The sequence below is a fragment of the Thermothielavioides terrestris genome, chromosome 2 (assembly GCF_000226115.1).
Source record: "Thermothielavioides terrestris NRRL 8126 chromosome 2, complete sequence".
Taxonomy (NCBI): Eukaryota; Fungi; Ascomycota; class Sordariomycetes; order Sordariales; family Chaetomiaceae; genus Thermothielavioides; species Thermothielavioides terrestris.
The window spans coordinates 5,532,002-5,546,881 of NC_016458.1; the positions used below are offsets into that span (position 1 = coordinate 5,532,002).

General features: G+C 57.5%; 5 protein-coding genes across 5 annotated transcripts; 3 read left to right on the forward strand and 2 right to left on the reverse strand.

Moving 5' to 3' along the window:
* Positions 1 to 1,436: 1,436 nt before the first annotated feature.
* On the forward strand, positions 1,437 to 2,514 carry THITE_2114427 (uncharacterized protein). Its single transcript, XM_003652653.1, has 3 exons — positions 1,437 to 1,762; positions 1,816 to 2,174; positions 2,228 to 2,514. The coding sequence occupies exons 1-3, from the start codon at positions 1,572 to 1,574 to the stop codon at positions 2,341 to 2,343; spliced, it is 666 nt and encodes a 221-aa protein (XP_003652701.1). The 5' UTR covers positions 1,437 to 1,571; the 3' UTR covers positions 2,344 to 2,514.
* A 987-nt stretch (positions 2,515 to 3,501) lies between these two features.
* Positions 3,502 to 3,693, forward strand: THITE_2044357 (uncharacterized protein; the record flags this gene model as incomplete). Its single annotated transcript, XM_003652654.1, has 1 exon — positions 3,502 to 3,693. One exon carries the CDS (start codon positions 3,502 to 3,504, stop codon positions 3,691 to 3,693), a length of 192 nt encoding a protein of 63 aa, XP_003652702.1.
* Positions 3,694 to 4,440: 747 nt separating this feature from the next.
* THITE_67089 (uncharacterized protein) lies at positions 4,441 to 7,180 on the reverse strand (the record flags this gene model as incomplete). Its single annotated transcript, XM_003652655.1, has 5 exons — positions 4,441 to 4,981; positions 5,201 to 6,424; positions 6,516 to 6,625; positions 6,678 to 6,971; positions 7,037 to 7,180. The coding sequence occupies 5 exons, from the start codon at positions 7,178 to 7,180 to the stop codon at positions 4,441 to 4,443; spliced, it is 2,313 nt and encodes a 770-aa protein (XP_003652703.1).
* Positions 7,181 to 8,192: 1,012 nt separating this feature from the next.
* On the reverse strand, positions 8,193 to 9,847 carry THITE_35712 (uncharacterized protein; the record flags this gene model as incomplete). Its single annotated transcript, XM_003652656.1, has 3 exons — positions 8,193 to 9,016; positions 9,205 to 9,599; positions 9,666 to 9,847. 3 exons carry the CDS (start codon positions 9,845 to 9,847, stop codon positions 8,193 to 8,195), a joined length of 1,401 nt encoding a protein of 466 aa, XP_003652704.1.
* Positions 9,848 to 11,317: 1,470 nt separating this feature from the next.
* THITE_2128443 (uncharacterized protein) lies at positions 11,318 to 11,967 on the forward strand (the record flags this gene model as incomplete). The annotated part of the gene is made up of 2 exons (XM_003652657.1): positions 11,318 to 11,372; positions 11,576 to 11,967. The coding sequence occupies 2 exons, from the start codon at positions 11,318 to 11,320 to the stop codon at positions 11,965 to 11,967; spliced, it is 447 nt and encodes a 148-aa protein (XP_003652705.1).
* Positions 11,968 to 14,880: the final 2,913 nt, after the last annotated feature.

Here is a 14,880-nt window from a genome sequence, read left to right on the forward strand (position 1 = left end):
TCTCCAGGACGATAGATGTTGTCTCACTGGCGAATAGCTTCGCAAGTATTCTGGCATTGAATCATTAATCCTTGCAGACCTAGAATCACTCCCAAATCGGAGGGAGGACGCACCCTCTTTACGTGACCGTGGCACTTTGCCACTGACCCAGGTCCACATCCTGATTTCTGGCCACTGTCTCTCTGTGACGCTGCTCCACTGCGTCGCCGACAACCCTTCATGAAAATGATGGCACTAGCAAGCTAGCAACTCGCATCGAGCCTGTCGGGAGATGGGCCAATCGCAATCAAGAGGAAATGCAGGAAAGAGATCGTATCAGAGTGGGGAGACAGACTTCCAGGGCAGCCGTGTCAACGTCCATCCATCGGCCGATCAGTTCGAGTCCTCTCCTGAATCCGACGGAGAGGGGTAGTAGCAACGTTGACAACAGCCCGACCTGGCCCGTCTGTGTCGCCTGATGCCCCATGTCGGACGTGGACATTTGTTATCGCCCCCTAGAGCTGCCATCTCTGCACACTTTTCCCAGCCATCCGACCACCAATGTCCGCACTCCGTATAATAGTATTGGATATGATTGCACATGGCCTTAGACTCACAAACGCTTTGTTAGTTACGGTCAAGCTTCCGCCATGGCTGCATTTGCCATGCGGTCAGGATCAGGTCCTGACAGGTGACGTACCGATTCGCCGTCAAGTAGAGGACTCGGAAACTCGGTGAACAACGCTAAGACTCAATATCGGCGAAAAGAGACGGGGTCCGGGAACGAGGAGGGAAAGCGGAGGCTGATACTAATATGTGGATGGCGAGTAACAGCGAGAACCAACGTCAATGGAAGCTCAGAGATAACGCTGGACTTGGGCAAGATAATTCCACGCAGGCCAAGTCGGTGTATTTATATTCGAGACTGAAAGCCTTCCCATATCTCGGCGATTCTCCAGCTCCCTCCATGCCGGCTCCCATTTCAGGCCTTGGTCGCCAACCCACGAGGCCAAGAGCGGCTAAACTGTCTCAAAGCACACAATGGACAAGCAGCCGCGGGCACAACAAGGCTGCGTGGTGTAGCTATGCCCTCTGGCAATTACGGGCCGACATCCATGTTGAGGCCAAGCCTCGCAGGGCTATCCGTCTTGACGGGAGCTGCCGGCCAAACAATTCAAACAATGAATGCAGGTTTATCAGTTGCAGTTGTTTAAGCCGTGATTCATCAAGGCGAGCGCGAACTCAGTGCCTGGGACTGACTGAAACAAGGCTCACAAGGCCCATCACGCAGGGGAGGCGGCTTCTCTCATTATTGGTTGGTTGTCCGCCAGAAGTCGGCGCTTGAGGGTTGAGGCCTCACACAAGGCGGCAATCGCGGCGGTTCCCTGCCCAACCAGAACACAGCTACGTGACCTCAGGTACGGTACCTCCTGATGCGACCAGTAAGTCTCGTCCACGTGACATTGCGTCCAGGCCACGGCCGACAAACACCAGCGCCGCAGCATCCAAAGCACCTCTCTTCCACCCGCTCATGCCAACGAGCCCGCGGTGAAGAGCGTGTTGCGATTCCAGAGACACTGCATTTCGCACCCATGGATCCCTTCGACATTCCTATTGAACCCATCCGCCCCCCTCATATCGAGATCGACCCTTCACTCCGCACTATCACACGGGGGGTGGACAGCCGGGCCGCCATCGACGCCGCAGTCCCGGAGGTCCGCGCTACCACAGACGTGCACCTCAACAACTTTGAAAAAAGCACTGTTACTCATGTAGTGATCCAGTAAGTTATCAACCCCGACGAGATTAGCTCAAGGCTAACCAGGCACGTCAAAGAGTCACCATTTCCCGACAGGTGCAGATTTTCAAATACATCGGCTACCAGTACGACTGGGCCGTTCCGAGCCCGTTTTGGGATTTTCTCGGCAGGATAGCCTCCAAGGCCATCTTTGACGACCAGGTCGACCTACGGGAGCTCAACTTTGTTGCTATAGGCCGGCGGGAGTTCGTCGCGTACACGACCTCTACTTGGCGGGCTGCAGCCAACGCACAGAAAGCAGCAGGCTTGGCTGGCCTTGAGGGGTTGCCACCGCTAAACGTCATCGAGGTGAACTTCAAAAAGCCCCAGCCGGGGCAACCGATAGAGGTGACTTGGGCACCCGCTAGAGCGCTGTTCACTGCCAAGATCAGGGAATGTAGGTCAACAGTTTACCCTGCCGGCTGGAAACATACTGACCTAAGATAACAGGGAACGAACGCGCCGGCAAACCTCTAGACCATCAGAACCCTGATAAACCGCAAGCGGACAAGACAGGGCCAGACGTAGAGGAGACAGCTTTACCGAGTAGTGGCGGCGAGGCTTAATCACTGCATGGGCTCTACCCAAGAGGCTACTTGGACCACGTAACGCCTGGACTCATCCGCGGCCGCCGGTCAACAAACAACAAGGAACCTCCTCTCTCCAATTCTGTGGCACCACCGGCTACGGCCACCACAGAGACTTCGTCTTTGGCTGGGCCAGCGAGGTCTTGCAGAGGGCGTTTGACGATGAGGACGGCTGCGTGGGCAAGCTCTGTACCCCCGCAGGTCCAGACGGTCGATGAGGCAAATGCATGCATGATGAAGCCGAGCGTTAGGGAGGACGACGGACGGGCGGCTGGACATGATGCCCCGCGGTGTCGTGGCAGACTGGCGCTAGAGTTGTCATGGTATTGCCGAAAACCAAGCTAGGAAAGCGTAGATGGCCGAACGACAATCAAGGCAATTACGCCAGGCGGCCCAGGCTTGCGCGTGGAAGGGTCATCTCTAACTCCTGGATGCGAGGGGCGTGTTGCTGCAGGGACGGAGGACGGAAGCAGCTAGGCCCTGACCACTCAGCGATCTTAAGCAAGCAGACAGTGTGTTGCTCTTGCCCTCCGCGACTCTGCCCACGGCTGATGAGGACATCCCCGGAAGGCGCGCTCAGCCGACCAACCTAACCAGGCGTGCTCTTAATCCCACATCGTTTCGCCTTCTCTCGCAAATCTCTCGACTCCTCGCTTCCATCTCCAACTTGAGCATCATATCAACACCATCCCAACTCTGTCAGTCTCTTAGCTACAGCAGTCCTCTCGACACATCTCGCTGGACCACACAGTCAGGCAAGACAAGTTCACTTTCTCGAGTGATCACCGCACCTTCGCTCCAATGGCAGCGCCAACCGCTCCCACTCAGACTCCAGCCCTTGTCCCCATGTCCGTAGCAAGCCCGCCAACGCCGCCTCCCGCCAACACGGAAGCCCATCAACCAGCCGCTCAGCCGGCCGCACCGACCGCCGTGAACCTCACCACCATGGCCCCTACCCCGACCCCAACAACCACGACCCACGCAACGGCACCCGTCCCGAGCAGCACCGCCACCAGCCCGGCGACGGCCAACTCAAACAACTCAACCTGCGAGCCCAGCCCCAACCACAACCCCAACACCGACACCCCCCGCAAAGGCCTCACCACCCACCGGACCGCCGCAACCAGAACCCACCCGATGCTGTACGTAACCGCCTTCTTCCTCCCGCCCCTGGCCGTCTACCTCAAGCAGGGCGCCACCACGGCCTTCGGCACCAACCTCTGCCTGACCATGCTCGGGTGGCTGCCGGGCGTGGTGCACGCGGTGTACGTGCTGGCGAGGGACAAGCAGCAGCAGCAGCAGCGGTATCAGCACCAGCGGCAGCACTAGCAGCAGCGGCGGCCGCAGAGCCATCGGTGGCATGTGCAGCGTGTGCACGGGGAGGTAGACATCGGGGGTGTTGCGGACGAGAACGGGAGTGGGGATGACGGGCAGGATGGTGGCTGTGGTGTTGGTGGCGGACACGGGAGGGGCAGGGGGGTGGAGGTGGATTTGGAGTTGAGACCGCTCGTTGGGGCGAGGCACTTGTAAGGGGTGACGGAGATGGGGATGCTGTCCTTTGAGTGGTTTGTTTTGCTCCTGGTGTCTCACGTTCGGCTCTTTGTTTTTTCAGTTGGCATGGGACCTTGGACTGGGTCTACGGTTGGCTTGCACCCTTTGATCCCTAGGAACTCTCTTCAACCCCCCGACTGCACCTAAGGTACTTTGATCAGGGAATACACAATATGCTTGTCGTCAAGCTCGCGATCTGCAGTCTACTTGCTTGGGATTCATGTCGGCCCTTCAGTCGTGACACGGTTTCAAACTGCGAGATTCGAGGCTCTCAGCTCAGCAGCAGGTGGGTGTGCTAGCACATCAACTTTCTTTCCAATGGAACCGCACATGGGGATGACAAAGTGCAAACAAGCTTCCATTAAGACAACCCCTAACGCCAAACTAAAACGCCATTCCACACCAGAGTACTCTAACACAACACAACCCCCATACGATACGGGGGCAATCCAAGCAAGGCACAGCGCGCCCGCTAAGTGACAATAACAAACCAACCCAGCCTTTCGCTCGGCGTAACGTAGCTCTTCACTCAACCACAAGCCCCTCCAGCACACTCATCGCCCTGCTCCCCTCCCTCTCAAAAGCCGACACCATGGCCTCGCACTCGTGCCTGAGCTTCAGCTCGGCCAGCCCGGCGTTGTGGTAGATCCACTCCTCGACGGTCATGCGCTTCTCGGGGCTGGTCAGCTCGGCGCCCTTGCGCAGCAGCCTCGCGACGGCCAGGGCGCCGTCGTTCTCCTTGTCCTCGTCACCGCCGCTACCGCCATCCTGGGCCGCCGCCTTGGCCGGCGAGGAGAAGAGCAGGTCCAGGTCGGCGGGGCGCCAGGGCGTGGTGCTCTGCAGGCCGGCGACGATGTTGCGCCGCGACGGCGAGGCGCGCAGCGGGGTCTGCGAGAGGGGCGCGAGCACGACCCGCTTGGACACGATGCTCGCGGCCGGCCGCAGCGGGGGCGGGCGGTTCTCGGCGTCGGAGGATTGCGGGGACCGGAGCGGAGAGACGGCCGCCTGGCTAGCGCGTCTGGAAGGAGTGCCGTGTCGTCGCGGCGTGGCGGGCTGGGAACGACGGCTGGCCGATGATGGGAGCACGGGGTAGGTCGTCTCAGGTTTGGGTGGCGGCGGCGCCGCTGGTGGGACAGACTCGGTAAACGGGACTGAGCCTCGAGTCTGAGCCGGAGCTTGGGAAACAACCGGCACAGGCTTCCTCGGGATGTACCGAGGGCTGCTGCTCGGCCCGGGGTCCGCGGTGGGCGGTTCTGCAGGCTGCGCGGGAACCTCGGAAGTTGACCCTCTAGCTGAAGCCTGCGAGGATGTCGACTTCTTTGATGGCCGCCCCCTGCCCCGTTTTTCGGTGCTGGGGTGACTAGCAGGCTTTGTCACCACGGTCCCGGAGCTCGCATCGGGATCATCGAAAAACTCCGGCTCCGGCTCCTGTTGTTGTTGGCGTTGTCCAGCCTCTTGAACTGCTTCAACCAATGGGGCATCTTCATCAGGTTGCGCAGCCGGGTCTGACGTGGTCACTGGCTCTTTAACCTTTTTGGTTTGCTTCGACGCTTTGCGAGTGCCGGCTTTGCGGCCTTGCTTCGGCACAGCAAGTGTTTCTGGCGCCGCAGTCTCTTCCATCTCCATTTCGGCCTTCAGTGCTTCAAACTCGGCTTCAATCTCGGCCTCGTCTGGGACGACGGGCGTGGGATCGAACATGGCGTAGGACTCGCGTTGGGCTTTCTGTCGCTGCGCACTGGTTTTGCGGGCAGTGGTGGCCTTTTTTGGTCGGCCCCGAGCAGGGGCTGGTGGCTTTTCAGCAGCAAAATCCTCGGCGTCGCTGTGGTAACGCTCCAGATCGGCTTCAAGCTGGCGTTCAATCTCGTCGTCGTCGGGTAAGTTGGCACGTAGGGATGCAGTAGAAGCCTGGGATCTCAATGAAGTTCGCGAAACTTTTCTGGAAGGTTTCGTGGTGGATGCGCGCGCCCTCTTCCTCGCGGCAGGCTGTTTCGGAGGGATGACATCGACCATCTCCGTGTCAGGCAGCGACGGGGTCTCGGAGACTACGCTTCCTCTGACGCGCGTAGCTCGTTTCTTCAGGGCCGGTGCCTCGGCGTTGGTGGCCGCGGCATCCTCCATGGCGTCACTCGCACGCTTGCGCCCTTTCGTAGCCGGTTGTTTTGCGGCTTCTACCACCTGGGGTTCATCCTCCAAGATCTCGATCGCTTCGTCCTTCTTGACCTTGGTCTTGCGTTTTTTGCCGCTCGCGGCTTTCTTCACCCTTGTTGTTCTCTTCCCTCCCTGCGTCATGGTGGACACAGTGGTCAGAACACTGTCGTCGTGGTCGGCAGTGATATCAGCGGCGGAATTGAGATCCGATGCGGCCGTGGCAACGGTCGCGACAGACTGCACCGAGAGTCGAGAGGCCTTGGAGGCTCTAGCTGCTTTGGCTCGTCCCTTCTTCGGGGCAGGATACTGGTTGAGGAGGGCGAAGAACGGGCAGCCCGGTTCGCGTCTGTAATGCTCGTCACTATTATCGGTCAGCATTGCCTCGGAAGAGAAGAAGAAAAAAAAAAAAAAAAAAAAGAATGGAGGAAATCCGCGGAGATAGGAGTACTAACAATGGGTTGTCGTCGGATTCCCAGCCCTCGAGCGCGAGATTGCAGTAGGCACAAGTTGTCATGTCATCAGCGTCAAGCGATGGGGTGTACTTCCAGCCTCCCTCGACAAGCTGCCAGCACCGGTTAGTCTTGCTTTCTCCTGGCGGACCGTATCGTGCCTACCTTCTTAGTCTTGCACTTGAAGCCCTTCTTGGATTCGTACGGCCACCGGCCCGCAAATGTGGCCTTCCGCGCCTCAATCATGGCAGGATCGAGCGGGTGCACCTTGCCATAGTTGCCATAGCCGGCTTCGATTGCCGCCATAATGGCCCATCCGCATGTTGGAGAGTGCTTCAGGTGCTCCTCAACCGGGTTATCGTGTTCCTCCCAGCCGGTAAGCGACTTGGCGCAAAGAAAGCACACCACGTTGTCGGGGCTCTTCGGGTGCGGATCGAAAAAGAATCCGGCTTTCGCAAGCTAACACGGACGAATCAGTGGACCTCGTACTGACGGCAAGAGATTGATGGTATGCTTACCGCGACTGGCGACAATGTCTTGTGCGGCCAGTGCATGGCTTTGGGGGCGCGCGACGTCGCGCTCGACACCCTCCCCTTCGAAACGGGCTGAGGGCCGCGGAACGAATCGAGGCGATTCTCAAAAATAAAGTACTGGTCGTCCAGTTCCATTGCCATGGCGATCGTGGGAAGCGCCGGCTTCGCGTGGTTACGGTTCGGTGCGCGGTTCGAGACGAGGGCAGAGGGGCGACGCGGATGCGGATGGGGATGAGGATGAGGGTGCGGACGCGGTGCTCATCGAACAGATGGGGACAACCAAGAGTATTTGCTGAGGAGGTAGTGATGCGACAATTTCCAGAGACAGGATCGCAACTCGTGACTCGAGAATAGCTGAAAATTGTGGAGGATGCTCTGCGATTGACGGTCGCTCTTGTTGAAGAGAAGTGGAAGTCGCAATCGCCTTGCAAGCACAGCTGGGCGCGATGATGATTGGACAGGAGTGCCCTCGTTTGTTTACTTTGCCGTGGTGGGCCTTGCCATGCCATGTGGTGGGTCTTGGCTTGTGACTGTCGCCCAGGGTTTAGGGTCCAGACTTCCTGTGCCTGCATGCAAATTCCAAAGGTTATTCCAAAACTGCATTCACCTGCCGCCCCAAACCCCTTGCCGGAATTTTAGTTAATCCTGCAGATCCCGGCCGGTGCAGGCTCCAGCCATGGATGGATCCAAGCATTTCTCGTTCGTCCATCCTGGCAACCTAACTTTAGAATCTCAACAAAGACACCTGAGATGGCGGGCATAGGGATAACAATCTCGGTGTCTTGCTCTCAACAGCCCGTCGGAGTTTAAGCCTCTCGAAGTTGGTGGGCTTGGCCACGCCACTCACCGGTCGCCAATCCCCTTGGCTGGCAAGCGGCAAGTAACCCTGTTCTCCTGCAGAGGTTTCCATATCGCAACAGGTGTTGCAGTGTATTCCGTATTTCAACACAATCCATCACCGCCGTTCAGAGCCTCGCTCGCAACAATAGGGACCTAGGTGACTGGCACGACTAAGGGCGTTGTGGTGTACACTACGACTTGAAGTCAATCAACCAAGGACATACCTGCCTCACGTTAAATCCTCCATCACATCTGAACTCTCTCTCTCCAATGTGCTTAGTTTCCGCGATAGCTGCTCCCCCATCTCTCACTTTGCAGAAGCCGAGAACAACACCTTCCATTCCTGCTCCGCCTTGGGAACAATCTTGACCTCCACCGGCTCAATCGGCAACGGCAAAGACACCGTAAGGGGCATGTCCACTCGAGGCTCCTTCCAAACGCCAGCCACTGGCCGAACATCAAACCGCGTCATCAGCAGGGCCGCGAAGGACAAGGCCTCGTTCGTGGCGAAGTGCCTGCCGGGACACAGCGTTGAGCCGCCGCCGAACCCGCGGAACGCATTGGCACGCTTAGCGCCCGCCCCGTCCTCGCGGACGAAGCGCCTATGGTTGAACTCTGCTGCATCCGGGCCCCAAACCGACGTATCGCTGTGCAGGGCCGGAATGACGCACATGACCGTGGCGCCCTTCTTCAGCAGGTACCGCCCGTCAAATAAGTGGTCTTCCATGACGGCGCGCGCCTGGATGCCGATGTGACGGTACCGGAGCATCTCATGCCACGTGGAAAGCAGGACGGGGCAGGACGTTCGGATGCGGCTGAGGTCAAGGGTGCGGATGCCGGTGTGTTCGTCGCGCCCCACGAGCCGCTCCACCTCGCTGCGGCAGTCCTCCAGGACGGCCGGGTCCGAGAAGATGTGCCAGATGAACCAGAAGGCGGCCAGAACAGTGTTCGTGACGGTTGCGGATATTTGGCCGATCTCGGTCCGTGCCATGTCCTCGGGTCCCAGGCCGTGGCGCGTGTTGTACGCAAAGCGGCACTTGACAAGGGGAGAGCCGTGCTCGTGGTAGGCCTTCTGGAAATACTCCATCAGGTCCGGGATGAGGGACTCCCGTGCCTGGAAGCTCGCTCGGGCTGTCAAACTCGGCCAGGGTAGAGTCATGAGTGCCATAATACCATGTTCGAAGGTGCTAGAAAGCAGCGTCAACAGCCCATCCAAATGTAAACGAAAGGGAGAAGGGGGGGGGGGGGGGGGGGGGGGGGGAGTACTGACAACCAGGCTGCCTCGTGCTTGGGGTTTTTGTTGAAGATGTTATGGGGACCGTAGATTGCATTGGTCGTAGCCATGAACATCTCGTGTCGGATCCATTGGAACATGTCAACACCAGCCGCAGTCTTTCGCCTACCGAGGGATGCTGCGAGCAACTGCACCGACGTCTCGTTGATTTCGTCCAGTCCCGGCCCCGGCGACAAGGCCGGGTGGAGAGCCTTGACAAAGGACCCCAAGTACGAGTCGTCATGGTTCATATTGGCCCCCAGAATCTCGCAGCCGGTCCGGGTGAGTCCCATGACCCTTTCAGCGGCGCGAAGCTCGATCGGGTGGAAGGACAGGATGCGGATCTGGCGCTGGAGCGCCGGAACGAGAGACAACGAGGTGATGACATATGTGCGCGAGCCGGGCATGCGTAGCGTATAAATAGGAAGGCCATGTGCGTCCCTGTGTTTTGCGGCAAAGGTTAGTCGTCCTGGACGCCCTTCAGGACCACGTTGTGTATTCCCTAACCGGAGCTTGACGAAGAACTTCGTCTTCTGGGTACCCAGGCCTAGCAGCGGGCTGACGAACGGCAACAACGTTGCCAGTGTCTGTGGCTCCTTCTCGTGTTGCGTCAGCCGCAACAGGGCGCGGAGAAAGGTGTAAGTGGCCACGAGGCCAGCGACAAAGTACCAGGCAACTTGACCGGCCATGATTGAATGAGCTGGCTACTGGTGTGCCGCCGGAGTATGGTACTGACAGTGCAACGGAAAAGAGAGGTCGGGCTGGCCGGTCAAGGAGCCTGCATACCGGAAAGCAAAGCGTCGGGTTGAGGCGGATGCGCCGATGTTTGGCAGACGTTTAAACGTTGTGGTAGGCCGTTCTTAATCCCAACATGAAATTAGGGGCATCTGAGTCGATTGGGACTGGCCCGGCCCTCCTGAAGACTAGGACGGTGCGGCCTTGCTTCAGGGAGAGCCGGGAAAATGATGGCCTCATGCTGCTCTTCCTTGGCCGATTCCAGGCCGGCGACGTCCTTTCAGCCCTGTGAATTGCCAAGGCGCTAACTAAAAAGTGTAGCTGCAAAGTAAGCGCAACGTCAGATGTGCTCGGCTGTGTGAATCCTGCGTGGGCGCATAAGCGCTTAAGCCGCATCCTGCTGGCCCTGTTCCTGCCGCTGAACTGGAAGAGCTTGCCCCTGGGATGATCAGTAAGTTGCCCTAATTGTCCTCCCAATTATTATGGTCTCCGCTGACCAGCTGCGTACCAATGTTGATAGACCGAGGTTGAATGGGTTGATAGTGCATACTCGAGAGGCAGGCGATGCAAACGACCAAAGAGTCAAAGACTGAAAGACAGGAGGTTACAGTGTAGTTATGATGTATGAATTGGCGTGGATACTGTGGTTGCGAGCAAAAGTCTCACCATCTGCAAGTGTAAGTTAGTGTACATTACTGTCGTGTACGGAAACAGAATGGGTTGGCCCCCAACCTCCCCAACTTTGGGGGCGACATTCGTCGTTGCAGACCTATCATCTCACTCTTGAACAAGGGCAGCGGAAATTCCCACTTCCTTTCGCCCCCGGGTAGCCGCTCCTGTGACACAACCCCAAGGACCCTGGCTCAAAGGAACCAGCATGCATCAACGCGTCAGCACTGTAAAGCAGGTGGACGAATGGGAACGACAGCTTATCCTTTGAAGCTCGAGACTGTGGGCCAATCTTTATGTGTGGCGGCGAACTCATCTAATAGTCGCGGCAAGAAGAGTCTCGTTGGACGGAGCCACCCGATTGACCCAGAGTTTAGGAGCGTCGTTGTTGGTCCTGCTGTGATGGAAGCCTGTGGTGCCATTTACCAAACGGGCCGGAATGTTTCGAGCATCAAGCTCAAGTCGAGTGCACGACGCGAGCTCGAGAACCAAGACCATGAGGCACCCCTCCCCCCCCCCCCCCCCCCCTCTTTGCATCCCCAAAGGCTCAGGGTGCCAGTAGTGTAGAGCATAGGGAGTTAGAAGAATGCTGTCAAAATTTGTCGTATGATCTATCCTCTGAATCATCCTAACTTAACAGGCTTCGAAAACGAAACGGCCCCTTTGATTGGGGGAGATTTTCCATTCAATCCCGGATGATGCAGTGCTCGCTGGCGAAAGCCTCATGGCTTTGGCTACGCATTCCTGGCGGCATGATGCGGCATATCTCCTCGCCGCTTTTCTCGTTATTCATGTTATCTTCGGTTACTAGTATGTCCATGCTTCTCTCCAGCACCATCGGATCTCGAGGTTCAAAGGAACAGAAATAAGCCTAAACACCCCCCTACGCTATCCAACCCTTCCACCCTTGTTCGGTGTCCTCTTCTCCTTTATCTTCGATAATCCACGATTTCTGGCAACGTGCCGCTAAGCGGAAGAGCGGACTTCATTTCCACTTTTTCATCCCCATCCAGGGTCAAACAACGGTGCTGGTTTCCGGAACCGCCGATCCGCCGTGCACCAGTCCCTACGCAGGGCGCTTGACATCATCCACCATGGCGTCTATTCCCTTCAGGGACGGAGCACTGCCAAGAAGATGCGGAAACAGTCTACATTGTCCAGTCCAGTCTCCATCTACATCTACACGCTCAAGTACTTCTTCGGTGTGCCCGACAAAGTACTCGCCATCTACCGGGCTGATAACCCGGGACCGTTTTCCAAACCGTATCCCGGGAACATTATCCCTTCTGTGAGCCGGATCGACTACATTGCCCACCACGGGTTTCTCCAAGCCTTCTCAGGACCGAACTTGCGGCCAGCCTCGCTTCGCTTTATCCAAGGCTTCGTTGCGGGAGCGGGCGACTGAAGCACCGCATGGGTCGACATGACCGATTCGTAGTGAACCCTCACTTCATAGAGGACCTTTGGCGATTCGCAGCCGTTCCGTACTTCGCGAGAGGATACCTTCATCCTTGAATCCCAAATCATTCCGGGTACGGCAGCGGCTCGTTGACTAGTTGCAATGCCGGTACAAATACGCTAGAGGCAGATTTGGCGAGTCCGCCATCTACCAAGACGGTGACGGTGGTCCGTTCTGGGGTTCAAACCTCATGAGATATCCATCGCAAGCGGATGCTCCTTGAAGTGCCCAATCACGACGACGATGCGCTCGCTCGAGCGGACCACAGCCTGGCATTGGGGCAAGCGTTGCCCGTTTTTCCGATTCGCTGAGCGCTCTCTTGCGCAACTAGTGTTCACGGATCCTTCTCTGACCCCTCCTTCTCCGAAAGTCTTTCGTTGTCCCAGCGCCGTAGGTAATACGATTCCTTGCGCCATGCTGGCCACCTTCCATATCTTCCGAGACCCCGAGCTGCTCGCTCGAGTCCGCGGCAACCTTAACCAAGTTTATGGCCAACCATCACTGGCCGACGGGCACTATACCAATGTCAGAATGCTCCTTATGAATTACCTAGGTACCTCTAGTTACTGAGAGAGCCGGAGCTCCGAAGATTGACGTGTACCAAGCAAAGTGTAGGTCCTGCTTCCTCGGGAAATCAACCTGTCCTTTGTCCTCTTCGCCAAAACTTCACTCCTCGTTCTCCTCCACCAGATCTTCTAGTTCATGCGGCCATGCTACTCGCTATCTGAGTCGGACTCATCGCCGCTTTCCTCCTCTACTTCCCGACAGTCCCTATCGCGGCCATCTTCTCAGCGCTGCATATTGGAGAGACTTGGGACAACGTGCTGTTTCATGGCGGGGCGCAGCGTTCTCTGTGCTGGGGTGTCGCGCAGGCCGCCTTGAGCATGACGGCATGACGTTAGACCTATACCTCTTCGGCCTTCCACTCCCGGCGATTTCCGCGCTAAACCTATCGCCGAGGCGCCGAGTGCAGATCTTGGTTGTCTTCATGACGGAGTTCATGTAAGCAGACTGGAATATGGCTTCCACGCTATTCTGAAACGAATTAACCGAACCGTACAGGGGAGCGGTGGCCGGCATCTTGTCTCTTCCGCATCCAGGCCATGAACACGGACGACGGCACGTAGGGGTACAAGACCCTCCTCATACGCAGATACGAAGCGACAAAATCACCCCTCTCCGTCCCTGTGTCTACCTACAGTTTCTCTCCCTTCCATTCCTTGTGTCTTCCTCAAGGGTCTAATCACCTCCGTGAAAGGAACAGTGTCGTAGAGGTCAACGCCGCCAATGTGGTGAGCTCGATGCCGGCTTTCGCACTCTTCACACCCGTGCACGTGGCGGATTGGCCGCTGGTGAAGTCGCTGCGGTCGACACTCGGCGAGATCACCCGCCGGGACCGGGAAAGCAACAGCTCGGGCAACGTCGTGTCGGGGGATAAGCTCGGTCCCAACAGACCACACACCAGACGGGACAAGCCCAAGTCAACCTAGCCCAAACGCAGCCACAGCTACATTGAGCTGGACGAGTCCTGGGCCTTCAAGGGCGGAGCCACGGCCATGGTGGAGACGGAACAATCATCGGCTGTCCTGAGCTCTGCGAATCTCCGCCCCGGCCTGGGGGTGCAGTTGCCCCATGCCGCCATTGTGCGGACATTCGGTGCAGTTAGAGCAAGCAGTGACATACCCCGCGGCCCCGTCTGCTGAAAATCTTCTGCCTCCAGGGGTATGGAGTAGTTAGTCAGAAATCCAAGGCGGATTCTACCAGTAACGCAGATCCCCCAAGTATCCGGGGGAGGGATGTGCCCCTGAGATCTGAACCCGGAAGTGTCGGACGAGGTAGTGTGGAAGGATTCCACAGCTATTGCCTCGTTTACTTGCAGGAAGAGAGCACTTGCAGAGAGCGAAATAAAGCAACCGATGGCTTCATACTACTGTGTATTGTGGTTCTTGCGGCTCGAGGTAGATATAGTATATTGGCGATGCCTCATGGAATATCTTTGATATGCGCCCACAACTGAACGGAGGAGCCCCTGAAAATGCCCCTGACAATTGCCAATTTCGCGGAGATCATGTGGCCATGCACGTTTGTCCCACAATAAGGTGCTGCTCGACAGAATTGCGCTGTTTTGAAGCAATTGGCCACGAGACCAAGCCTGCAGCAAGTCCTCCATGAGTCCACCTCGAGTCCACCAAGCGGTGGAGTTTGTAGTGGCACCGGAGCCCAGCCACGTACTCTGGGGTGGGGAGGGGTCCGACACCGATTCCTCGAGTTTCACTTCTCATCAATTGCGCTGCGCGGCTGGGAACGGATGCTGTTCGGGCTTGCTGCTGTCTTCGTTCGGGCTTGCTGCTGTCGTGGTGGACGTCTTGGGCCTTGTGCCTTTTAGGCATGGCGCAAGCCGCAACTGCCGGATGGTCAAGCTTTTAGGGCTGCATTTCCGCGATTACCCGAGGGCAAAAGGAAAAAGTGGGGATTTTCGCAGCCCTCTCTTCTTCCATTTTTGTTTTCCTTTTTGTCCTCGGGGTCGGCTTGTCGCGGTGCCCGCGTAACTCAGGCACTTTACTCCATACTTCGTCCTTGCAACTCACTTCCCTATCCCCAGACTCTGCCAGCCCCAGTGGACTCCACAACACAAAGTCGTCTTCACGAATCATAAATGCCGCTTTCACCATATCGAAACGACCTTGCTGGGGTGACGAGAGAGCATCAAGCCGGGTTCATCGGATCATCTGCGCGGTCTGTCAGTCTCCGCGATGCCCGTCATCCTTGCCGTGGCCCACAGCCCACGAATGCGGCATCGAGATGCCTTCCAGAAGGCGCCCCTGATCCTGGGGATTTCTGGGACCTGCCGTCTCAGGA